Genomic DNA, 26,890 nt, shown 5'->3' with positions numbered 1-26,890 from the left:
AAGAACAGTGGACTATGTCTTGAATTACATATTGTGCTAGTTTTAGTGGTATATGCTGTGGAAATTATTTCAATCAGGAGAGACCTCATTTCAAGTGAATAATTATTTATTGACGTGTGCACAATAAAAATGATAGATGTTAATCTTTGGCGATTAGACCCCATCGTGACATCATCGGATTCCCATTGTGACGGGGGTTTTTTTATATGTAAAAGGGGTTGAGAAGCTGTGAGTATGTAGGATACCTCCCTGATGGAGTCTAGACACAGGTGGTGATGAATGAAGAGGATGCTGAGATCTGGATGGATGAGAAGAGAAGCGAGTAAACTCTTGTAAGCTCAGACCTGGGAGCTGGAATGATGAACTGGAGGTTAATGGGGAGGAGGAGGGTCACGACGATTCACGTTGAAATGAGAGCTGACAATATTGACAGCAAGAATGTGATTGGCTGATAGAGATTGTGGCTAAACATGGTTGGTTTAACTAAAAGAGTAAACGCCCTCTAATCAGATGGTGCGATTATATGGAGGAGGAGAATCTCCACAAAGCTGGAAGTTGACGTCAACCTCCCAAGACCTGTACCTTTGTCACGCCCATGGGTGTATTAAGAGAACAGTCACGCCCCAACATTTACATAGGCTACACAACTGACCTGAGATCAGGTAGTCTTCTGAATCTAGGTCACGCAGATCTCTGCTATTCCATTACAAAATTCACTTCTGAAACTTTTTTATGCGAGAAATCAAATATGTAAAGCTCAAATATGGGCCGTTTTACGAAAATGGATGGCTAATTGCAAATTTTGTCCGACTGTGTGTCGGAGTTCAGCGACCGGTACTGCCTGGGTTGCTACATCGCTGCCCTGCCTGTCCTCCGTCACAGACCCCGGCCTGCTGTGAGCTCGATAGAGCTCGGCCGACGGCCCGGTGCTCAATACCTGCGCAAACTTACCCTTTTCTGGGTGACTGGACTACCAAACGTCGCTGCCCTGACAGAGCTCCAGGGCCTGCAGCTCGCTGTTCTCCCTCCCCTCTTCCTGCTACCGGCCGGCCGGTGAGTGACTGAGAGCGCGGTCAGCGAGTTTGTTACGCCCAGAATCTCTTACCACAGCCTGCAGGTTCCAGTTAATTTTATAATGGATATGTGTGTTGAGTTATTTAAACAAACAATTGGGGAAATAAACGCCTCTTGTCCGTGAGTCTCATTGATAGAGCCCGCGGTGAGCTGGAGTCCATCAATGAGAGCTAGCTAGCCTCCTCCTAACTTGACCTCTGACATTCACAAAAATGCATTCAATTGAAATCCGAAATCGGACAAGTGTTAGCTAAGCTTTGTAAGACCTTGGGGAACCTGTAATATTCATGCCGTGACGAAATTCAAACTGTAAATATACCATAGTTATGCCGAAAGTGTAGCTAGCTAGCCGCCATCATTTCCCATTGTATTCAATGGGACACATAGCTAGCTTGCTGCTCCTCCTAATAAGACCCCTCAGTTAATAAAAATACCTTAAATTCAAATCGGATACAACGGTTAGCTCTGTAAGACCTTGGGGTAGCTGTGATATAAGTGCCGTGACAAAATTCAAACTGTAAATATACTCTAGTTATGCAGAAAGTGTAGCTAGCTAGCTGCAATATTTCCCCATTGTATTGAATGGGACATATAGCTAGCAGCTGCTCGTCCTAACAAGACGCCTCGCGTTCATAAAAATGCCTTAAAATCAAATCGGACACAACGGTTAGCTTTATAAGACATTGGGGTAGATGTTATATAAGTGGCGTGACGAAATTCAAACCGTAAATATATTATAGTTATGCCGGCAGCCGGCCATGGAGCCCCGGTAGTGCAGTATCCACAAAGGGTGACTTTGCCCTGGGTATGGAGCCCAGCAGGCTGCCGCTTTCTCGTCAGACTGTGTGGAGCTCCTAAAGTCCGACACGTCTTACCAAATTTGCAATTAGCCATAAATTTTCATAAAACGGCCCATATTTGAGCTTTATATAGTTGATTTCTCGCATAAAAAAGTCTCAGAAGTGAATTTGGTAACGAAACATTGCAGTGTCTGAAATATGAGATTCTATCGCGTCTCTAATGGGTGTGTATTGGGGATTCGCTCAACCAATCAGCGCGCGTCTCTAATGTGTGTGTATGGCGATTCGCTCAGCCAATCAGCGCGCGTCTCTAATGTTTGCGTATGGCAATTCGCTCAACCAATCAGCGCGCAGCTCATCTAAATATTCATGAGCATACCATATTTGGAAGAAAAGCTCTTGTTACAAATAGGGCCAAAACACAGGGATGCATAAGGGCCCATAAAATATCAACCAGGCCATTTTCAGCCCAACCAATATTACATACCCCATTAGGAGACCATAAGGAACAGTGTGAAATACCCTATATAATCATTCTATCACCCCTTTAAATATCTTGTTAACTATTGGATGGATTGCCATAATTTGGTACAGATGTTACGTTATAAAGGTTTTGTTATACTTTGGGGATCCCCTGACTATTCATCTAGTGCCATCATCACATCAAAGTTTCAATCGGTCCAATGCTTTTGTATTAATGGTAGTATGGTAAACATTATACCTGCTACATCAGCAAGTTAGCATTGCCATTGTGAGCATGTTAGAATGCTGACGTTAGCATTTAGCTCAAAGCACTGCTGCGCCTTAGTACAGCCTCATAGAGCCACTAGCATGGTGGTAGACTCTTATGCCGGCTTTCCACTGCATGGTACAGCTCGACTCTACTCGACCCGCTCTTTATTGGTTTTCCATTGGCAAAAGTTGTGGATAGTAATTCTTTGGTACCACTGTGGAGGTTCCAAGCGAGCTGAGCTGATACTACAAGGTGGAGTTAAAACATTAAAGAACACTAGTTGGTAAGAGAGAATCGTCACTAGCGCAGCATGGGACAGCCTGCACAAACCCGACCATTTGTTAATAGCCAAGCTTCCATCAATAGTGACTGCAATTTCTTTATTTACTGGACCCATTTTCTTTTTTAAATGGCAGCCCTCAAAACTATGCCGTACACTACGCCATACAAATTGTGAAGTATAGAAGTTCCTCTGTTTGGTTGCCGATAAAAGGATTCAGCGAATGTCACATTGTAAAGGCTGTTACGGCAGTTTCAGGCGGCATCGCTATAGCAACCAGCTTAGAATCCTGCCTACAAAGAAAAGAGAAAAGCACTGGTACCAAAAAAGTGAGTCAAGTCGAGCCTCTGCGTACCATACAGTAGAAAAACGCCATTAGTCTTGTATGATTGGTAGCAACTACAATGGATTGTATTGCTTTTAATAACAACTACTGCTGGCATGTGTTGAGCTCATTACACGTTACATCGCATTAGTTTAATGGTTTTTGACTCTAGGTTGGTAGACAACAGTCTCTCACACTATAAAAGATGGTAACCCCAGTGTGGAGGGTATATGATAGTCATTATTATTGTATAGTCCACTCTTTCCCTGCTAATGATAACTGTGATCCTTAATGTCCCACCCGAGTCATGAATTAGTCAGGCATACCATATCCTTCAATACCCCATTACTACTGTCAGCATAACATGTAGTGTTCTTTAATGCTCCATAACCTTAATGACATATGACCTCAGCCATAAAGCCAACTGCTTAGCAAGTGTCACTCATCATTTACCATATGAAAATGTCATTTTGTCAACGTTTATTACCTGCACATTCATTCTTCCTCAGAAAATTTGTTTAATTGTTTAATTGAGAGTAAAAACGGATAGCCATTCAAGATTGCATTTCACATTACTTAAAAAACCCGGGAGAGCAGACAGGAGGAAAAGAAGGGGGTGTTATTGAGGAGAGGAAGTGCAGCATTTTCCAGCCTACTCTCTTCTCCCTTTTTTTCTCTCCCTGCCCCCCCTCTCCCCCCCATTCACATCCATCTTCATTCAGGTCTAATTGTTAGCTGTTTTGGGTTCCCATTGCAATTAGCCATCCATCTGGGCGGTGGTAGATAGACAGCCCCCTGATCTATCTCACTACACAAAGGAAAGATACATGAGGATGTCACTAGTTGCTGTGTGGCCAGGAGAAACACACAGCTCAGACACAGACATGTATTCTCTGTTCTGCCTCCCTATAGTCAAAAGTGGCACATACCAGTGATTTAAGAGAATTTGCCACCTTTACCAGTGTTTTCATACATAATTTTCTCTTAGGTACGAATGAAATTCAGGAATGGTCGTTTTGACCATGTTGTATGAGTCATGTACAGAGAGTCTCTTTCTCTCCCCTGACTTAAGAATCATAATGCCTTCATCTGAATGAATCTGGAGTTAGAATATGATAGAGACATCCATGAAAATAAAATATACAACTTGCTAAATTAATATTCTGTTCACCACATCATCATGGCTTGCTGGCTTAGATTTTGTGATTTTATTGGCATATTTAGCACCACAAATTACACAGTTAAGTAACTTTTAGTAATATTTTCAACATTCTCAATATTGTACATTTTAAAGAATTTTTTAACTTGTGTGTTCACTCTATATCTGTCAGAGATGTCAGTTTATGTGTGTGAGGTTTAGAGGATTTCATGAATCAGACTTGGAACACTTGCAGGACAAACCAAAAAAAGTCAGACAGATGTATGAGAACCATTTTGCTTTATTTACAAATCACAGATATTGTAAAACTACCCATGAATATACCCCACAAAAACAAATGCAGCTGTATCATGTGGAGTTGGAACATTTATGGATCTTTCATTGACAAAATGGCTCAACAGTAAATATGTAACCTTGCCTTAAGTGTAAAGCAGCATAATCTATATCTCTCATTTTTTGTTTCCCATTATTTTTCTTGTGTCTTTGAAAAATCACTCGCCATCTTTATTTAACTGTCTCGTCTTTTTTCCACTTTGACTGGAAATCGTTCTCAGGTTGGACCAGTTGTCGTCCTCAAATTTAGTGAATAGTAAAATAACTGTCTGTTGCGGTTCTTGAGCATCAGATTGGCATGAAGCAGATGTGGCAGAAACAAAACAAGTCCTCCTCCCTCCTTCCCTTTCTCCCTTCCTCCCTCTGAGTCTCACTCCCTTTGCTCTAAATCATCCCAATATTGCTTTTCCCTCACAAGGTTGAAGTCAAAAGGTGGAGATGACTTCTGGCTGAGAGTGTTTTACCCTTCTCTAGACAATCAATAAAGTTGTTTGCGCTTGGGAAGAAGGCAGACTGAAAAGAGAGTTGGTGGGATGTTGATAGAGGACTTCACTGAGGGGGGTCAAGAGTTATGCTATGAAATATGTCCTAAACTTCATCATCACAGAGCTTTACTCTTCTCTATAAAGAGGATGTAATCCAGGCTTAGCAAAGGTATTTTGTCACTGAGTGGTGTTAGTCCGAGGTTAAGCTGTCTTTGCTGCAGAGGTAGATATCTGTGGACCTGTGGAGGATTCCCACAGAATCAATTCTTTCCATCACTGAGTTTCCTGCCATTACCAACTCCCAGATTGGCTGTTAGCATGTATAAAAGCAACTATTTAGATGACTGGCAGCTGCAAAACAAAACAAAACTCTTCCACAGTTATTTGTGCGTGCGTGCGTGCGTGCGTGCGCGCGTTGGTGTGTGTGTGCTTGCCTGCGTGCTTCCTCATCACATGGTCTCCTCTTTCACTTGTGTGGTTCCAAGGCAGGCCTGAGGCAGAACCTAATCCTCATAGCTTGATTGCTCTACTTTACACTCAGCCAAATCCTATATAGGCAGTCTTGCGAAGGTGCCATGCATTTTTTAACTTTTACTTTCAACAAAAAAATTACTTCTAACAAAACTTACTGGCAATGCTCAGAGGAGAATGCTATGGGAGCTAAGGGGAAATATAGAAGGTTTTTTTATACATATAATTTGAGGATATGCCAGTTTAGATTTCTCAACTGGCAGTGAATGGTGTTGAAATTAAGCATTTGTGCTGGCTTGCATCCTATACATACCTGCAAACTTGTCGTTTTTTGGCGAAAATCGCCGTTTTGAATGGGAAAATGTCATTCACGTGAATCGTGTAGATCCGAAGAGTTTTTATTTTGGGGGGAGGGGGCCAACTCGGATATCGGTGCCTTATTTAGATGCTACTTAAATGCCTCCGCTTCTCTCTGATGCTTCGAAAACGGACGTTAGAGGAATGATGTTTCACCTTTTTCAGCCCTTCTGAGTTTGCAGGTATGCCTGTAGCTATAATCTTTAAAGTGTGATTGATCCTAAATTGGGGGTTTGTGGCAGGAAGAAGGGGAAACAAAGAGGAAAAAAGGTGTTTCGATCATTTTTTTGACCCTTCGGTGGGTGGAAACATCTGGATTTCAACCAGTGATATTGAGCAATGTAGCTATGTACAAATGGAGAACTTATTTCCTTAAAGCCAATCAAATCACTTCAGTTGAAAACATATTTGCATAAAGCAGTAACATCAGCATTCTATCATAGGCAGACCATGACACTGGTTTACAGCAAGACAGCTGCCTGCAACACAATGACAGAGGGATAAACGTCATTTGGACTAAGAATAACGTCTGTATAGGGCATACATTCATGTCATCCATGTATTATTTAGACCCTCCGTTTGTTTAAAAAATGGGGACCAGGATCCTATTATTTGAATGTAATTGAATGGTTATTTCATTTATTTGAATGGTTGGAGTGACCACATTTTGCATTAAAAGTAACACCTCATTTTTAATAATCTGTTTTATGGTAGCTTTCTGTGAATCCAAAGTATATTTGTGAGGGGAAATACTGTTCCAGTATTGAGAAATCATTTATTTTGTTATTACAATCTCCGATAACAGAGTGGAGCACTTTAATTTTCACTCTGTGTGTGTGTGTGTGTGTGTGTGTGTGTGTGTGTGTGTGTGTGTGTGTGTGTGTGTGTGTGTGTGTGTGTGTGTGTGTGTGTGTGTGTGTGTGTGTGTGTGTGTGTGTGTGTGTGTGTGTGTGTCTGTGTGTGTCTGTGTCTCTCTCTCTCTCTCTCTCCGGATCTTCTGTGTCCATGGTTCCTTTACACTCCTGTGTGATGCTCCTTCAGCAATCTAGTCTCTAATCTGTTGTGCCGTTGCTCTGCCTGAAAGCACAGATGGGCCTTAGACACAAGCGCCTGGATCCCAAGGGCCCTGGGAATCTATCAGAGAACTGCAGAAGTAGATTCCATCTCGCAGGACATGTTCGTAACATCCTCTTCATTATCCTTGCGCTGCCTGGCAACCATCACCACAGTCATGGACTGCAGTTTGCATGGTGACCCCAGAAAAACAATCTCATTGGCAGAGGACAATGCCAGAACATAAAGAGGGGTTATCCCAAAGGCCTGTGGGAATGCTGTGCCAGCAAAAATGTTCATAAGTGCAGAGTGTGAGGGCACAAAGACAGCGAGGAAAAGAGACAAAAAGATAAAGTTGCAGGAGAAGGTAAACAGTTTCAAGGAAGTTGTGTTTGTGCTATAGATTGGCTGCTGGTGCATGTGTGTGTCCACATGCACTCCTGTTTATCTCTCTCTCTCTTTACCTACCTGCAGGTCAACAAACATAACCGTGATTTAAATGAAACTCAAGTGAGGGGATGAGCTTAAATCATCATACATTACCATACTCTTACCAAGCCAGGTATTTCTGCTGGTACTCTATATGGCTGATACATATGGAAATTCAGCTATGAAGAAGAGGCGTGCATGTAGAAGCACACATGGAGATATGCAAACACACATCCACACATGCAATTAACCCCCCAGCGGTGCATGGGCCCCCTACTAAACAAATTCTCAGTTCACATTATGCCTCTGCCAATTACCCCTCAATGAATCCGTCATTCTATTTTTAAATGCAGAAGGCAAAGCAACAGAAACATACACACTTTGTAGCTGCACCGAGCCTGACAACCTGCTCTTGACTTTGACGGGAAAATGGCGTGCCTTTAAGAAGTGAGTCAGATTATACAGTCCTATAAAAGCAGTTATTCAGGTAACCAAGATATTTATTGAGACCCAGATTTTCACACAGGCCTGTGTAGACCAACGAATGCACACACATCCAGTAGACACAGTGAGTTTTGGGTAGAGTAGAATCCTTCCACTGTGTGTCAAAGCTACTGAAGCATAAAGAATATACTCCAAAGACCAGAGTGTATCTGTTCTTCCTTGCTTTTTTTCCTCTATTGCCGTCTGCCTCACAGGAGATTTGACAGCGTGAGAGAAAGAGAGGTAGAGAGCGAAAACGAGGCCCAACTGTGCGGTAACCGCGCTGTGTGGGTGTGATGACTAAAGATGCATTTAATCCGACACTATCGAAGTAGAGCATTATGGGCATGGACATTTCCTTGATTCATTTTGCAAAACAAAACCGCACAAAAACAGCACAAATAAATTGAATTCAATATTTTAAATGCAGAATGACACATACTGTAGCTGTTTAATTTATACAGGATTTTAGTCCGAGCTTCTTCGCTAACTGATTTTCAAGCCAAGGAATGTGTTATCGTGTGGTAATCATGAATCATTCATAAGTAGCACAGCAAATCAGAGTGAATTTATCACAGGAGATCAGAGTGAATGCTTTAGTAGCACATGTTTGACTTGATCAATAAACTTACCACTAATATATCTAGCATTTGAAAGTGCTGTAGCTCAAATTAGTTGGATATGTCAGGTGATACCCAATCATTCTGACATAGGATGTGGTATAGGCTCTGACTAACAGTTGGTTTCTATGGTCTCTTGCAGAAAGCTCGCTTGGCCAGGATACGAATATCCAAGGAAGGAAGCTCCAATGCTTTCCTCCACAGCAAGCGTAATGGCCTGTTCAACGAAGCTCTGGAGTTCACGGTAAGACCACCCTCTGAACCACAGATACTACAATGCTTCACTTGTGTCTCATCACAGTTTTCCTCAGGATTACCCAACCACATACAGTATGACACATTTGTAATTGTTTAACTAGGGACCCAGAAAGCCTGACCTCTGCATCTCCTTGGAAAAACAGTTCTGAGGATTTCAGAGCGGGCAACAACTAAGTACTCATTGGATGCCAGCCTTGGTTGGTTAGCTCCTTTAATTATCAATTCTTAGAATGCACCCACAACTCATTAGAGCAGCTAAGCTGTGATCTCATTTGATAAGAAGCACTTCTAATGTAAGCATCTCTGAGCTCAGCTGCCCAGCTGAGGAACATGCTTCAGGCAATGCAGCAGGAAATGTAAACACATCTCAAGGATGTTCCTTGCCTCACCAAAATGGTGTGGTTCATAAGCACTATAGTGGCCCGGGGCTGACACAGCGCCAAAACAAAAACAAGTGCTTCCTCCTCCCTCTCTGTCTCTCTCTTTTTATGTGCTCTCTCTCTCTCTCTCTCTCTCTCTCTCTCTCTCTCTCTCAGTTCAATAGTAATGGTTAGGACATAATCTGAATGGCACCAGTGCATATACTCAAGCTAGGGTTGAATAATGCATTGGATTCATATTGATATTGCAAGAGACAATATGCTGCAAAGGCTGCAGTGTTGTTTTTATATACGTGGTTATGTTTCAATTGATTTTAATTGCAAGCAAAGGGTCATGAGTAAACCTTCCCTGCATAATATATACTGAATTATAAAGTTGCTTTATTGAATTTCTTTTTTTTTATTTGAAATTACTTCTCGACATAACAATGTTAAGAGAAACTGTTGACTCTTGACACTGATGAGATACGTTTCCAAAAGTTCTATATAAACAAGGACACAGTTTTTGCTGTTTGTTTTATTTATGACACAGACAAAACTATATTTATTTATTTTCTTTGTACTAGTATTCCTATGAAGATTTGACTTTAATTAAGATTAAATTTATTGTAGAGGGCAGACTACTTCATTATGACTACCAATATTATAGTTAAATTGATAATAATGTTGGAATTTGGGAACTTTATTACTTTATAGAGCAATGCATGTACCTCTCCAGTATGCTCTTGTTGAAGTGATTTCACCACACCAATGTCAACAGTTAACAGCTTATTTGAAGATGGATGCCTGCGCAATAATATGTTGTTCTCCAACTGAAGTATAATTCTAAGGCAGCTATTTACCAACAACACGTACAGCACCATGCAGAGCGACACACAGTGGGTTTTGTCGCTCAGCAGATCAAGCTGTTACCAGTCTCTACAGTATGGCGGCCACCTGGGTGGTGAACCATAGCCGCCTCCAGACAAATTGCTGATATGGGCTTGCAGTCTCACGTATAGAGAAAGACAGAAATAACTCAGGCTAAACACCTGTGTTTTACTGCTGTGTTAGGTACAGATAAGCAGCATGAACACAGGTGAGCGGTCTTGGCGAGGACAAACCGAGTCATCAGCGAAGGAATGTACCCTCTCAGCAAAGAAGCTTCTGCTTACAACACCAGCCGCTCCGCTTAACAAACAGAAAATTGCTACTACAAATCTTCCAAACATGGCATTTTACTTGTCTTATGGCGGTTCTGTGCAGCATGCAGGATTGGGGCAGTATTTTTGTTTTTGTTTTTTATAAACCGCTCAACCACAGATGCTGCTGGGGAAGACTGATGCAACCCATTGAAAGTCTGTATATGTGAAACGCTGCTTTACTTCTGACAAGAACAATGATGGTATTCTGCAATATACTAAGGAGACATCTTCCCATGCTCAAGCTAAGGCTATTATGGCCAATATGTATAACAATAATGCAGAGTAATCTGTTTTTTCTGTGTACTAGCTCTTCCCAAAACCCTACTTAGATGTTGGATATATGAAGGATATTAAACTTCAAATCCTGTTGGCAAATATTCTGCTTAACATAAATCTGTTCCAAATATCACTTGAGAAACGGAGTGTACATAAGCGAACAGGCAATAAAGGCCTTTTTGTATTATTTTAGAGTTTGTTTCTTGTCTGCACAGAGCAAGTGTTTTCTACAAATTTGTCATGAACTGACAGTCAAATGATTTAATGGACTAATAGAACAATACAAACATACTGTTCTGACAAATATTAGCAAATGGACTGCTGAATATTTACAATCAAATGTTTTTGTTGTTTTTGCTGGTTTATTCACTTTCTTAGAAAATCCGCAAGGCTCCCCAGCAGTCCACATATTGTCTGACTCACCTTACCACTGCCCAGAAATGAACTTCTTCTGAAAACCACCGCTCACTTGTTCACGCACAGATACACACATAGAAAAGAAGGAATATGGAATACAAGTCATTATAGAGTTGCCAGTTGCCAGCCTTTGCAATAACAGAGATGACGGCAAAATGTTGATATTAATCGTATATACTCTGTATCTATTAGGAGAGAGTTGTGCTAGAAGTCTCCATTATAGCACAGATCAGTGCACTGGCTCCACTGATGTTAGCAAATATGCCTCTCAGGGTCAGTATAGTAATGTTTTCTGTGTCTGACTGGCATGACTGCGGCCCTGACTGCTGTCTGTTCTCAGTGCTGAACTATGACCACAAGTAAAACTCTACCTGTTGTCCTTTTCTCTCCTTCTCCAACTTAAGCAACTTCCATACAAGATGAACCTTTCAAATCAGGTATTTAGATAGCAGCCGGTCGTGCACCTCCAGCATCTGATTAGTGTCTTCCTTAAAACAAAACTGTAAAATAGCTTGTGTGTGTGTGTGTGTGTGTGTGTGTGTGTGTGTGTGTGTGTGTGTGTGTGTGTGTGTGTGTGTGTGTGTGTGTGTGTGTGTGTGTGTGTGTGTGTGTGTGTGTGTGTGTGTGTGTGTGTGTGTGTGTGTGTGTGTGTGTGTGTGTGTGTGTGTGTTACAGAGTTCCACTGAGGAGGAGCAGCGATTAACCAAGTCCACCTCTCTACTAGAGAGCCAGCACCACCACCTGCTGCACTGTCTGGAGAAAACCACTGTGAGTGCGCACACACTCATTCACTCTTTATGTTAATAATATCATAATAATATTTCTACTAATGATGAATCAAAACAATTTACACAACCTTATTTTTCAGAATCACAAAAATTAAAGTTAAATTAGCTCAGTGGTTAGCACTGTTCTAACTGGCCTTGGTCGATTCCTAGTATGGGCTGGGCCTTTTTGTGTGGAGTTTGCATGTTCTTCCAGACTTTCTTTGACATACTATACTATGAGTTTTTATCACTTTTTTTTACATACAATACTATGACTATTTTTGACATATGATATGACTATGACTTCTTTTTTTTTAAGCACTTTTTTGGGGCATTTTTATTTTTTAACAGGACAGCTGAAGAAAGGGGAGAGAGAGGGGGAATGACCTGCAGCAAAGGGCCGCAGGTCGTAGTCGAACCTGGGCCCGCTGCATCGAGGAGTAAACCTCTATATATGGGCGCCCGCTCTACCAACTGAACTATCTGGGCGCCCATACTATGACTTTTTTACCACTTTTTCGAGATACTATACATTACTTTTTTCGACATACTATGCTATTAATTCTTTCGATATGATATACTATGACTTTTTATGACTTCTATGATTTTTTAAAGATTCTATACTATGATTTTTGAAACATACTACACTTTAACCTGCCATGCTATGACTTTTTAATGGCTTTTTTCGACATACTATGCTATTTGGTATACAGTGGCTCAGTGGTTAACACAGCTCCAAATAGCACCAGCAAGTAAGAACTGCAGACTCTGACCCAGGTTCGATTCCCAGTATGACTTTTTTCTCATACTATACTATGACTCTTTTATCAATGTTTGACATACTATACTATGACTTATTCATCACTTTTTCAACATACTATACCATCACTTTTTCATCACTTTTTTGACATACTATAGTATGTCGAAAAAGTGATGACTTTTTTATCACTTTTTTCGACATACTATACTATGACTTTTTTCATCACTTTATTCGACATACTATACTTTGACATTTGTATCACTTTTTTCGACATACTATACTATGACTTTTTTATCCCTTTTTTCGAGATACTACACTTTCACATTTTTAACACTTTTTTTAGACATGCTACACTATGACTTTTTTCGACATACAATACTGTGATTGTTTTATCACTTTTTTCTACATACCATACTATGACTTTTTTCAAATATACTATGCTATGACTTTATCACTTTTTTCGACATACTATACCATGACTTTTTTTATATATTATACCCTGACTTTTTTATCACTTTTTTCAATATAGGAAAGGCAATTTATTTATATAGCACAGTTCATACACAAAGTCAATTCAAAGTGCTTTACATAAGCATACACATACAAAGCAAATACAACATAAAATTCAACAATCATAAAAACAATAACAAAGCAAACAAACTGTAAATTTAAAAGACTTTCAAAGCATATAGGAAAAATGACCATCTCTAAATGACCTCAGGAAAAGCAATGTTGAACAGAAAAGTTGTAAGTCTTGCCTTAAAAGAACACAGGGTTGGGGCAGATCATAAGTGTTTAGGAATTTTATTCCATAACTGTGGTGAGTAAAAACTAAAAGCTAACAGAGCAGCATGTCACACATGTATTTTGGTCCCAAACCATTCAGTGCTTTGTAAGTTAATAACAGTATTTTGAAATCAATTCTCTGACTTATAGGAAGTCAGTGCAAAGCTCTAAGAACAGAGGTGATGTGTCCAAATTCTCTGGTTTTATACTATATAGACATACTCTACAATTACTTTTTTATCACTTTTTTTTAAGACATATTATACTATGACTTTTTACAACATACTGTACTATGACTTTTTATGACTTCTTTTGACATACTATACTATGACTTTTGTGTTATTTACTATATTGTGATTTTTTTAAACATTCTATACTATGACTTGTTTCGACATACTATACTATGACTTTTGTGTCATTTACTATATTGTGATTTTTTTAAACATTCTATACTATGACTTGTTTCGACATACTACACTATGACTTTTTTATGCCTTTTTTCGAAAACTATACCATGACTTTTTCGACATACTACACTATGACTGTTTTATCACTTTTTGATATACTATACTGACTTTTTTTGACATACTATATTCTGACTTTTTTCGACATTCTATATTATGAAATTTTCCGACACACTATGACTTTTTTCGACATACTATACTGTCTTTTTCATGAATTTTCCCTAAAAACTCTTCTATGACTTTTTTATTACTTTTTTGATATATTATACTTTGACTTTTATATTACCTTTTTAGACATACCTATACTTTGACTTTATGACATAACCAATACTATGACTTTTCTTTTTTTTTACTTTAAATATTCCACTTTTGTTAAAACATTATTGGTATTATTCAACATTTCAATGAAATTCATACTAATTAAAACCATTACCACTTTTCCAACTATTCTAACTGCTTCACCTTCTTCTTATGCAATTATACCAGCAATCCAGTTTAGCTATAGCAATTTAGCTTTTCAGCATTCACAAGCATTTTCTGCAGGAAATTCATTTTCTGCAGGAAATTCATTTCTAGTTTAAACCCTTGATTGTGCAATCATCCATACGTTTCTGTCTAGCTGTGGCTCGCTGTTTGAAAATAACTGACAGCCAGGCTTAATGTGTAATAAATCTAAAGTATTTGAATGTGCATGAGCAAATGCAGCCCATTGTAGCGTGATGTCCAATACACTGCATTTCCCTTATGATACACGCTTGTCTGCCTGTATGTGATACAGACACACTGTTGTCTGTTTCAGCCTGGCACAATTCAGAGATTGGCGAATGAAAGAATCTAGCATGCGCTGCTGCTGCACACACACACACACACACCCAAACTCTCATTTATTACCTTGTGTACTTGTGAAAATGGAGCACATGGAGGTTAGCATGAATGTAAAGTTAAACCTGAAATAAATAATTTGTTCTGGACACTTAAGGGCAGCTAATGGGACATTGACATGTTATCACCTTTACAGTTTATATGGTGAACATGTTCGAAAACAGTTGCCTATTTACACATCCAGCAGAATAGCAATATTAAGAGAATAGCCTTTATTGTCATTGCACTGTGAAGGTACAACGAAATTTAGGGTGCTCTCACAGAGCTACCCTTGCACCACACAAAAAAACAACAACAAGAAAACAGGGAACGACATATGTCCAGACAAGGACAAGAACAGGCTCAGCGAGCAATATGCTCTCATTTAAAATAGTATCTACTAACATAATATGAAAGATATACATTTTTTACATATGTATTTAAATATAAATATCCATAGAATCTAAAAGGTAAAAATGTCTGTAGTTATTAAAAAAGGTGTGGAGTGAGGGCTTATGACAGAGTGTCCATAAGTGTCATGGACAAAAAGAGTGTCCATGAGTGTTGGCAGTCCGTATGGCCCAGGGGAAAACGCTATTTGTCAGTCTGCTGACGGTTACACTAAAAGGAGGGTAGCTCATTCTGTCAGGCAGGAAACATTGATCAGAATGGCCTACCTCCTCAATAAATGTGGTTTAAAGGAGGGTATCTCATTCTGTCAGGCAGGAAACGTCCGTCAGAATATCCTACCTCCTCAATACATGTGGTTAATTAATTTGGAGTAATGTTTGTGTCCACCAAACATTATTCAATAATCAATAATTTTGTGTGGGTTCATCGCTATGAGTGACCCCTTTAACACACAAGTAGTCATGCAATCCATTGTTAATAAAAAAGTAGAGATCATTGCCTCTTTAAGGAACTGACTATGGAAAATGTATTCTAAATTAAGCTCCAACACACAGGAATATTCAATGTGCATGCACACACACACAGCTGCACACAGGCATATGTAAAAAAATAATCACATATTTACTGAGGAGTTATTGACCCAGGCTATGAAACTGAAAATGACAGGCTATATCAGCCATATACAGTACATGTTCATAAATATAAATGTTGTAAATGTCACATCCTTTTTTTTACTCTCTCTCTCTGTCTGTGTGTTTTCTGCCTTGTGCTGGTCTTGTTCTCTCTGTCTTGTTTGTAGAATCATGAGTTTGTGGATGAGCAGTATTACCAGCAGAGCTACCTGGAGGCAGGGCTGCAAAATTACTCGTCTCGAAGCCCCTCCCTCTCCAGCCAGGATGGTGTGACTGGCACATGCTGCACCCGCCGAAGCAAGAAGCACCACACCCCTTTACCAAATGCCAGTGGCCCAGCACACATGCAGCCTTTGACACATGCACACACACATCAACAAGGCTTGCAGGAGCTCAGCACCATCCACATCCAGCCCCTCACCACCAGGTGAGCTCATGATTTCTTAAGGAGAGGGTCCAAAAATATCCTTCAACTTGTGTGTAGTGATAGGTAGAGCAGTTCTTTTAAGTAAAACCTACAACCCAAGATGTTGTAGTGTGAGAAATGCCTGCAGCTCAAGGAGTTGTATTCAGCCAACAGTCCAAAACCCAAAGACATTCAGTTTACTGTAATTTATGACATAGAAAAGCAGAAAATCTTCACAGTTGTGAAACCTAAACCAGTGAATGTTGGCATTGTTGCTTGAAAATTTATTAAAAATTATTAATTGATTATAAAAAATAGTTTCTTATTAATTTTAGACTAATGGTTGCTCCATCTTAAAAATGCAGGTTGAATATCCCCTCACATTATAGCTCTGGATTGGTCCACCAACACCAAATATTAGGGGGTGTTAAGCTTGCTTGGCACTCATCTTTTCTCACCAGCCAGTTTGCTTTGGCTCTGTGTAGAGCAGAGTTGGGTGTTGATTCTTGACAAGCAACACTTTCACAATTACATCTGTTTTTTTTAAAGCTCTATAAAATGTTTTGACCCATTCACACTAATGATGATTTAAGGGTTGTTTGTACAGTTTGAAAGGGGTAAAAAGGATTATTGTTTTTTGTTAAGGGCTCCTCCAAGACAGTGTTATGCTTTGGGAGACCATACAAGCAACCTTGACCTTGAACAGTGGCTGTCAAATAAAAAGAGGAGGGGTTCTCATTACCTTTTATCCTCAATAGAACTGGTCTGGGACATGAGCTAGCAACTTTTAGCAAAATGTGTCTACCTAGACAAACTATCCATAAGCCCTAATTTCCTGTCCTCCTTTCCTTCCTGTAGCCGCTCCAGTCTGAACATGCGCGTAGACGAGCCAGCATCCATGAACTGCCAGAGCAGCCAGATCACCACAGCAATCATCAGTATTCCAACACCGCCAGTGACGACTACTGAGGGAGATGCTCATCTGCCCGCTGGCCCCATCCACCAGAACGTTGTGAAGGTGTCTGCACTGTGAAGACTAGAGTGCAGGCACATCACACAGAAAGACAGATAAAGACTCATCGAGACAGACTGAGGGACAGAGGAGGACTGGGAATGATGGAGGAGAAGGCATTCAGAGTCCTATTCTGGCTGTGGTGGAGCCTGCCCTCTGCTGGTCATGAACTGTAATGACATGGACACCCTGTACAGACAGAGGACGGCTTTTAGATGCAGTGTATTCATGTTAGTGGTTGGCACACATGTGCACGTATGCGCTTGTGTGTGTGTGTGTGTGTGTGTGTGTGTGTGTGTGTGTGTGTGTGTGTGTGTGTGTGTGTGTGTGTGTGTGTGTGTGTGTGTGTGTGTGTGTGTGTATGAAAGAGAATTTCGTAGGGTGTCGTTTCAGATGAGGAGGCGTGTGAGAGTGTGCCTCCCAAGTGTGTGAAATGAGTCCTCAGAGTAAGTCATGTGTCACTGTGTACAAAGCACATTTTTATGATTTCTGCTTCAGTTTGACTCTTACGATCTTTTATTTAGCAGGAGCTATAAAGGGAAAAGGAAGAAATCTTAAAGGGAAAGAAAGAATAATACATTATTAGAACTTTTTTGTCAACAGATCTAACCCTACCCTTTTGTGTCATTTTGGCCCACTCACCTCTTGATAGATAAATATGCCACCATTCTTTTTCAGGTCCAATATCAACCCAGTTGAGTGAAAATCCTTTAAAAGATGAAATATGGTAGGTGTGTCTGTGATAGCTTCATCAATGAGTTGCATATTTGTGAAGGAGTGTATGTGACTTTTTGCTAGATAAAGGAATTGTGACGTTTTGGATAGGAGGTATGTGCCTGTGAGTATGTATGTGTGTGAGAATGGGTTTGTCTCAGTTGATTGGAAGCTTGTGTTTCCATTCTTCTGGAAGTCTCAATGGCTCAGTATATGGCATATTTGACTAGCTGCCACTCTGAAGAGTTAGTTGTACACATTTCTGTCAGAAATTCTCAGCTACAAGCCTTTTACACAATATGTGCCTGTTGCTGGAGTAAAAAGAGATTTATTTGTGTTTAGTTTTCTGAATCTCCCCACCACCACCACCTCCCCAGTCTTTTCCCTTTTGGCTCCTACAGACAGACAGACCTCAAATAAATCAATTCTCTTACAAATAAACCAAAAAAAGTAGGTTTGATTTAAATCACCACTATAAAAAGCACAAGGCGTTTCGCTGGGAATTTCTGACACAAATCTGTCCTGAGCCTGGGTTCTTTGTGAATATTGTTAATAGAATATTTTGTAATATTTGACCATCGTTTGGCAGAACCAGTGAAGCTGTCTTCTCATTGTCTCTCTTTCTCCCTCAGTCTGTCTTTCGCTCTCACTCTCTCTGTCTCACTCTCTCTGTCTCTCTCTCTCTCTCTCTCTCTCTCTCTCGTTGTTGTCCTGTGGTATCCCTACCTCCTGTGTGAACAACAGTATGCTTTCAGTAGTCTTTATAGCTGTCAATGTTTTTTCTTCCCCAAACTCAGCGGGCATTTTTCGAAGTTGTTGAGTATGTGTACTCCATGTGGTTAGGAAACTTGGTGTTTGTACTTTTTGTCCTTCTTGTTGTTTCAAAGGATTTTATTTACTTTATCTTCTGGAGAATTTAAAGCAGGGCAATATGTTGAAACGGTGACCACAAAGACACAGAGGACACCGGATGAGCCATCCACAGATCTCTATCACCAAATACATGTGCAATTCTGTCTGTTCTGTCAACTCGCAGCACCACCATGTAACTTTAGTATTACTTTTCATCAAATCCCATCAAAGTTGACCTTCGTACCTATGGACCGTGACCTTTTAGCTCTGCTGACCTCCTAGCGGATGCCTCCCTGTTGGCTTTTTTCATCTGGAATGTCATTTTGACTCCAACAGCTACACAGAGAGGTCTGTCTTTACGTGGATGAGACCACTGCTGGGGTTTCTCCAATGCTGGGCAGGGGAACTTCAGTCACAGCAGACTAAGCCCCCACTTCTGCTCCACATTGATGAAATAAAATGTGGAGATCTAGAACACACGTACAGTGCTAGAGATGTAATAATATATCAGCATACTGTCAATATCAGCCAAGAGCATATTTCAAAAGCAATACTGGAATTGGACTAATATTATGTCTGCCCATATGTAGCTGATGTGAAAGTTGTTGTTTTTTTTTCCTGTAGAAGTAGACTAACAACTGTCAGACTAGTAGCAAAATGTATAATGGCCTTTTTTTAAAGTATCTAATTACCTTAATATGGAGACATCTGAAATACTTAACCAATTTTACACTTATTTGTACTAAGACTTACAAAAAAAAACACATCTTTATCATCTTATCAGCCAATATGGGTGGAAATACATAGCATAATGGATACCATATCAGTGCATCACTACACAAGACCCTAAGGTCCCTTTAGACTTTTGTGATTTAGTTCCCTCTGATCCTGAGGTTAGTTCCAACCTACAAAAAAGCCAAAAATATTCTACAGAGTTGGAGCAGGATGTGTTTTACCTCTGATATTCCTACCAGAGACCTACTACTATTGCTGGTAATTTAGTACTGTACACAGTGACAACAGCTGCCTAGATCCAGTAGAGTTAAGTCAAACTGTGCGCAAATTTACCTGGAGTAAAAAAAAAAAGAAGACAAGCAGAGTTTTTTCAGTGTAATTTTAAAAGTGGGATTGAAGACATTGACTTCATATTCACAGCATCAAGTCCGACATTTAGAATCTATTGAAAACTACAAGGGTATGACATAGGTAATAGCAGAAGTGAGGTTTCCTGTATTTTTTTTTCCTTGCTTGGACAGTGATTTAACGTGAATTATTTACTGCTTCCCTGTTTCAAGACAGGTTGTGTTGTGTCAGCTGCACTTTCAAATGACACAGTTTATTTATTATGTAAGCATTTCTCCACTCAAAGTGTCAAAGGATTGCATTTTTATTTACAAACAACAAAAACAGATGTCTGTGATTGTGTTTTGTCTCTCTCTTTCTCTGTTATGTACTCCCCTTTGATTGTCTTTTTTCTGGGCTCAGTCAGTTTCTCTCTCACTCTTTGCTTTGCCCTCCTATTCCACCTGCTGTTGTTGAGACTACTGCTGTGCGTATCTTGTCAGGTGTTGGATATTATTTATGACCTTGTCTTGTGTCCCGACTGTGAAACGCCTGATAAAACATCTATATCTGCCACAAATACTGAATCTGTGGTCTCTCTTTTTCATTCACCTCTAAATCACTCTGTGTGTGAGTGACATGGTTATGCACCATGAAATAGCTTAGCTAATAATGAAAGATTATTATTTTGATCATTCACTTTTTTAGCCTAATTTCATGTTTTCCCTGTTGTATATACTTGAATGTAATGAGAAGCACACAGCACAACAGTTTCATATCCAGCCATTCAGACAGATGTCAACTATCAGGTGTGTGTGTGCGTGCGTGATTTCTCAAAAGTGCAGTACATGTGATCCAAATGTTCAAACATTTTTGAACCTTCAGGCACTCCGTTCTCGGGGACACCTTGGGATGGAGGAGAGGATCTTGCTGAGTTCAGAGCGAAACTGTCTAGTGACTAATGTATAGATGAGGGGATCCACTGCAGCCTGCACACAGGTCAGCACCATAGCTGATGTCTCCAGCTCCATCAGCAACTGTGGGGAAAACAGGAGAGAGCTTTTGGATATTTCAACACAGCATACATTCCATAATGTTTCTGCAGGACAGATACAGCATGATCTAGGGCCCAAATTATTATTTTCATTAATGATTAATCTCTTATTTTATTTTTCTATTTGATTCATCAATTAATCATTAAATCAAAAATGGCAGAAAATAGTTCATAACTTCACAGATAACAAGCTGAAATTTTTGCTTGTTTTTATCGACCAACTGTCCAAAACACAAACAGATTCAGTTTGATTATTTAATAATTACTTTGTCAAAATTGTTGGTTATTCATTGATTAATCAATTAGTACTATTATGCATTATTGCATTTTACACAGTGATCAGAATAATATAAATAGTTGTGCAATGCATTCTAATAGCCATGCAAAACTATCTTAAACTTAAATACCTTATACCTAACTTAAAATGTTCAGCTTTTGTTGATACTATTAAATTGTATTTATTTTGTTTTTGTTGTATTATTTGGAGTGAGGTTTCTAATATTTTGTGCAGCTCCTCACAAATTACAGTCATACTGGATTGCATTACACGGTACGTTGTTTTTTAGTATTTTTTAGTATGGCCATTTGCATTAATTGCCTAATGAAAAAAAACACAAAAATTGCTGCACTCACTTTGTCAGTGTTATGCCACGAGATGACGTTCGTTAGCAAAATAACCACCATAGGCACCCAGGAAAGCGTGAACGCAATGATTATGTACCCAAAACGCTGGGCCAGCTTCCTTTCCATCTGTTTCTTCCCCCGCTCCCTGGCCCCAGGGGTCAGAAGACACACTGCCCCAACAATCTCCGGAGGTCTTCCTGGGGCGCCTCCTGTGGAGGAGCCCGCACAGGGAGCACTGGCCTCGGCCACCAAGAGCACCGTCCGGCTGGGAGGCAACGGGCTGAAGGAGCCCGGCGGAGCTGTCCGTGGTGCTGAAGCATTGACACTCACACAGCCACAGACGTGTTCCGAGACCGTCGCCCTCAGCTGGACTTCCTGACTGAACACTTTCTTTCGGTGCCGTCTAACAACATTGAATATCCGTACGTAGTGGATAACAATCACAGTCAGAGACAATACCCACACCGGGACCAGCACGTAGGGTCCAAATGGATCCGAATATTGTAGACGCTCGTCGCCATGACCCCCGAGGTGCGAACGGCAGAGCATGTAAAAAAGCGCCTTTTTGGAAAGAGTCAGAGAGATTATAGCCAAAATGAGTCCGCATGCCCAGATGGACAGGATCCAGAGACTGACCCTCGCTTTCCTCCTCTCGGTTTGGAAAGGGAACGCGATGGCTTGGAAGCGCTCCACGCTGATGCTGACAAGCGTGAGCAGCTGGACACAGCTGCACAGGGCATAGGTGAACTGCTGCAGGGTGCACACAGACACTGACACCTGGCTGTCCTTCCTGTAACGCAGAAAAGAGAAGAGCAGCAGCGGTGTGTCCACAGAGCACTTCAATAGGTCACTGGCGGCCAAGCTGACCAGCAGCGCGTTATTGAAGGTCTGCATGCTCTTGGTCCTGAAAACAACCCAACAAACCCACAAGTTCCCAGGTAAACCCAATACTACTGCTAAGGTTAAGACTGTGCAGTTAAATATGAAAAAACATTGTGTCCATGCGAGTACGTCCATAATTTCACCCGTTTTGTTCTTTTCATTATGTGAAAGCTCTTTGGTTCATGCTAGACAAATCTGTCTACCAGTTATAGTACACATCAGTGTGCTGTAACTGATAAAAAGAGCCATTCACCATTCACCTTTCTGCATGATGAATTAAATTGGTGACAAACGCTACAGACGGTAAAAATGAGCTGAAGTGGGCCCCTGGTTTTAAATTGGTGTTTCCCTTTTGTTTTGCCCGGCACTGATTGGTTAAATGGTCGTGGTTGATTAGCCTGTAATCAGGAGCATGTGGAGTTGAATGACCTTAGCTATGCCCTGCTATAGTGATTACATAAAGTAAATTGAACAGTTGCGTGCCCCTTCTTCACCTTCCTCTTTAAACATCGGTTTTGATTAATGGCTTGTGTTGAGGATGCTCTGTATACTCTAAAGTTCTAACATAAAAAGAAAATCAATATTATAAAAAAACAAGATAGTTTAATAGCATGTGAATGAGTAGAGGCATAACAGAAGAGGGCTTGAAGTACATGCTCCATACTTGTAATTTATTAGAAAGATAATAGGGGCATACAGGTTATGGTATGAATTCATTGAAAAATACATACTCAAAAATGGAAGAGCAATATGCTTGACAAGAAGTGCAAACTTTTGTACTAAATTTTTTGCAGGGGACATTCAGACAACAGCACGATTGGACGTCCTGATTAACAGTATAGACATGTCAGTGTTTCAGGAGTTCTTCCATGTAGACGGCATTCATACGATAAGCCGCCATCCAGTTGTGGGCTACACCGTAGTAGCTTTGGTAATTTTGCTCTTGAAAAGGAGACATAGAGGCATAGTAATCATTCCAGGCTCTGTAGCTGGCTCTCCAGTAAGTTTCAGCACTCCACTCCTCTTCATCATGATCATGATCATCATCATCATCATCATCGTGTTCTCCTTCATCCCTTTCCCTCTTTTGCTCTCTGTTCATCTTCTCTGAAATCTTTTTGCTCTGATCCACAGTCTTTTGTTTAATCTTTCTGGATTCATTTCTGTCAGTATGTGCTGGAGCCGTCTGACTGGGATGTCGGCTTGATTTAACGATTGGTATGGAATCGTAGATCTCAGGCTGAGACGAAACTCTCGCACTTGACGCACAGGTTCTCTGGCGATACATTTTGGGTGCAGAAGAAGTACAAACATTGGATCTAGTGGTCTCTGCTTTTGGTTTGGACGGAGAGGGTGTTTCTCTAGCTTCTGTCTGAGGCTCAGTGATTGCTCTGTATTTACGTCCTCTGGTCTGATTTGTCTCATCGTCCTCATCAGACTGCGAGTTTGAAGAACCAGAAACTGACCTTGGAGGTGAAATGTTAGATTTCCACTGTTTTCTGTTTTGTTTTAAACTTTGACCTCCGTCGTCATTAAGTGTGAAAGACTCCCTATGCCCCTTCGGATCACCGTCCTCTCCACCTCTGAACTCCCTAAACACTTCCACCAATCTCCCCAACCCTGTGGTAATGAAGCTGTGGTAGTCCCGCTCAGCCTCCTCAAAGGCCAAAAACCTTGACCTATAATTCTTGAACGAGCTGAGAGGAGAGATCTTGGGCAGAGCGTCTTGCTGCTCTTTTCGAGTCGGCACCGCTAGTGGAGGACCATGTGGGAGAGTGTCCTTTGCAGGAGAAGCTCTTCTCAGATTGCATTCATCGTGTGCTCCCAGCCTGGGCGCTGGATGGGTCTTCTCTGGCTTCCTTTGACTGCTGTGCTCCAGAGTGTGATCTGGGACCGACTTGGCATGCTGCTTCTTCTTCTTCTCTGTCCTGGAGGAGAGCTGGGGTAAGGGGCCTGGAGTGGAAGCCTCAGTGCAGACATCCCAGTCACACTGCTCGTCCATCAACCCAGGCTCTATGGTGGCTAAAAGGACAGAAGACAGACTGGAATTAATTTTCCACAATCCCATTAAATTAAAGGATTTGTTTCAAAAAGAAGAAAAAGTTACATGTGCTGCATGTAAAAATGGTGACGGACATGTTGGCAGGACTCACATGGCAACATCGACAATCTCAGGCTGCACTTTTGAGCAATGGCCATCATCTTGTTCTCCTCCTCACCATGGCAACAGTAGGTCACTGCCAGCCCCTGAGTGCCTGCAAACAAAAATGTAATCCTGATGAAAACCCATTCAAATTATAGGAAGGGATAAAGGAGGCTGTGTGAGTTGTGTGTAGGGATCACACACACACACACACACACACACACACACACACACACACACACACACACACACACACACACACACACACACACACACACACACACACACACACACACACACACACACACACACACACACACACACACACACACACACACACACGATAATTAAATGCTGATAATTAGGAACCCGTTGACCTTGCTAGGCGGTCACACTTGCTAATAATACTCCAGAAGCCCAAGCAAATCTTCAAAATAGTGTCAGGAAGCAAATCAAGTCTAATTTAGAGTAACATTACAGCCAAAACAAACAATTTTTATATATATAAAAAAAAAAAAATACCAGAACTACCAGAATATAAACTGATTATCTGCATGGGCTGCAATACTGATCTTCAACCGACTGTGTCTGTTGGTATATGACTGGCCTTTATTTGAAATTGTCAAAATGTTAAGAAAACGTTGAAACTCAAAACACATGCTCTTCAAAACATTCCCTCTGAATAAGCATGAATGAATTCAGCAAAAAAAAAACCTGCATCTTCTGTTTTAACTGCAAGCAAAAGTTACATTTAAGCCATTTTAGTTTAGGTTTTCAGTCAAAAGTGCACATCGGGATATTGCTTCCATCAAAATGTCTTCTTGGGTGATCTCACAAAATGTGTAAATGCCCAATATCACACAACACTACTTGCTGTTAATTCAAACAGTATTGGAGACTAACCAAAGCGGCCAGCACGTCCAATACGGTGCATATAGGTCTCCCAGTCCTGTGGCACATCAAGGTTTATCACCAAATTTACTTTATCTGCATCTATACCCCTGGAAGTCTGACGGGAAGGAAAGGACAGAGAGAAAACAAGCAGAATTAAAGACCAGAAGCTGATAATAAAACCAAAGCCTTGCATAACACTTTTGAGAGATCCATAAAGACAAGAATGTAGTGATGGGTGAAAGTAGCACAATGTGTGTCTCACCAGGTCAGTGGAGATGAGCACCCTGCACTGGTACTGCTTCAGTTTTGACATGGCCTCCAGTCTCTGGTCCTGACTCAGACCACCTGTACACATCATTATATACAGTCACATCAAATCAGATCACAACAGCTCTACTAAGACAGCCTATGATAGAAAAGATAGGTTTGTCTTCTCTTTCGCAAAAGAGAAAACTAGTCCAAATCACTTCTTAATGATGAATGCTTCAAGATCATTTGCAATCAATTATTTCTTCATTTAATTAATTAACTGCTAAGTCTATGAAGATGTCAAAAATAATGAGGCCTAAGTATAGATGGGTCTATGCCAAGTTACACAACCTCCATTTTTATAAATGACTTCTAAAAATACTCAACTATCAAAATCATCAATACAGATTTTCTGTTGATTGATTAGCATGTCAATACTACGTACATTCCACACAAACATCACTGCTTTTCCAAAAGGCCCTCTCACCTGAAATACAAGCAGCAGGTAAGCCTTTGGAGGACAGGATGTCTGCCAGGTGCTGAGCCCTGTGGGAGCAATCCACACCATATATTCAATTTTCAGATCTAATGAAAAAGATACATTTTTCTTGCTGATAATAAAGATAATCAAGAGCACCTATGAGGACAAGGGTAAACATTAAAATACCTTGTGTGTAGGTTGGAGAACACTAGTGCCTGGTTGAATGGGATTTTACTGAAAAGCTCTAGCAAGTGCTCCACCTTCGCCTCGAAAACCTTGTGGGGTAAAGGATCGGACTGCACCAGCTTGTAATACTGCTTCAGGCCTGGCAGGGTGCACACAAGATCAACATACATGGGAGAATATCAATTCAAGCACAACTGACTGAAAAGCATAATACATGTGTTTTTGGTGGGATGTGTTTCACCGTATCTGTCAAAATCAAGGATTGTTTTCTGAAACACAAAATTCTCCACCAACAAAACAAAAGTCTGTTTCAAACTTCAAAGTAAAACACGAGGCCTAAATTTGATTCTGTCAAAGAGGTAAGTGTTTTCAGAACGGGCCTTTTGTCACTCTTTGCTTACTGTTAATCACCTCACACCCTTAGGAAGAAAGAACATTATTAAATACTTATATTATCACATTATAAACATTATAAGCTTTATTATACTGTCGATGTTGTCTTATTATAGGGATTCTCTGTTAGCCAGGACAGC

The 26,890-nt window shown here is 40.5% G+C and overlaps 3 protein-coding genes across 6 annotated transcripts in view; 1 reads left to right on the top strand and 2 right to left on the bottom strand.

Annotated features, from left to right (window-relative positions):
- kcnd3 (potassium voltage-gated channel, Shal-related subfamily, member 3) overlaps window positions 1-20,426 on the top strand; it is a 131,814-nt gene extending 111,388 nt beyond the window's left edge. For 3 of the 4 annotated variants that reach the window (XM_039800735.1, XM_039800733.1, XM_039800734.1), the window contains 5 exons: window positions 8,745-8,846; window positions 11,522-11,554; window positions 11,793-11,885; window positions 15,966-16,225; window positions 17,063-20,426. In XM_039800735.1, coding sequence (XP_039656669.1) covers window positions 8,745-8,846; window positions 11,522-11,554; window positions 11,793-11,885; window positions 15,966-16,225; window positions 17,063-17,237 — 663 coding nt within the window. In that variant the 3' untranslated portion in view covers window positions 17,238-20,426. The remainder of the gene's footprint in view (window positions 1-8,744; window positions 8,847-11,521; window positions 11,555-11,792; window positions 11,886-15,965; window positions 16,226-17,062) is intronic. The other variant, XM_039800736.1, reaches the window with a different exon arrangement.
- LOC120559196 (5-hydroxytryptamine receptor 1-like) lies at window positions 20,027-22,988 on the bottom strand. The gene is made up of 2 exons (XM_039800737.1): window positions 21,532-22,988; window positions 20,027-20,881 (listed from the first exon to the last, which is right to left on the bottom strand). The coding sequence occupies exons 1-2, from the start codon at window positions 22,537-22,539 to the stop codon at window positions 20,726-20,728; spliced, it is 1,164 nt and encodes a 387-aa protein (XP_039656671.1). The 5' UTR covers window positions 22,540-22,988; the 3' UTR covers window positions 20,027-20,725.
- A 66-nt stretch (window positions 22,989-23,054) lies between these two features.
- The window catches only part of ddx20 (DEAD (Asp-Glu-Ala-Asp) box polypeptide 20), an 8,319-nt gene continuing 4,483 nt past the window's right edge, over window positions 23,055-26,890 (bottom strand). Inside the window, exons 2-7 of the mRNA XM_039800431.1 lie at window positions 26,358-26,533; window positions 26,178-26,236; window positions 25,704-25,786; window positions 25,451-25,556; window positions 24,558-24,659; window positions 23,055-24,426 (exon numbers count right to left, since the gene is read on the bottom strand). Of these exons, the coding sequence (XP_039656365.1) occupies window positions 23,252-24,426; window positions 24,558-24,659; window positions 25,451-25,556; window positions 25,704-25,786; window positions 26,178-26,236; window positions 26,358-26,533 (1,701 nt within the window). The 3' untranslated portion in view covers window positions 23,055-23,251. The remainder of the gene's footprint in view (window positions 24,427-24,557; window positions 24,660-25,450; window positions 25,557-25,703; window positions 25,787-26,177; window positions 26,237-26,357; window positions 26,534-26,890) is intronic.

Source organism: Perca fluviatilis, chromosome 5 (genome assembly GCF_010015445.1).
Source record: "Perca fluviatilis chromosome 5, GENO_Pfluv_1.0, whole genome shotgun sequence".
Lineage (NCBI taxonomy): Eukaryota > Metazoa > Chordata > Actinopteri > Perciformes > Percidae > Perca > Perca fluviatilis.
The sequence above is the reverse complement of the archived record's forward strand: the minus strand, read 5'-3'. Positions and strand labels throughout refer to the sequence as shown.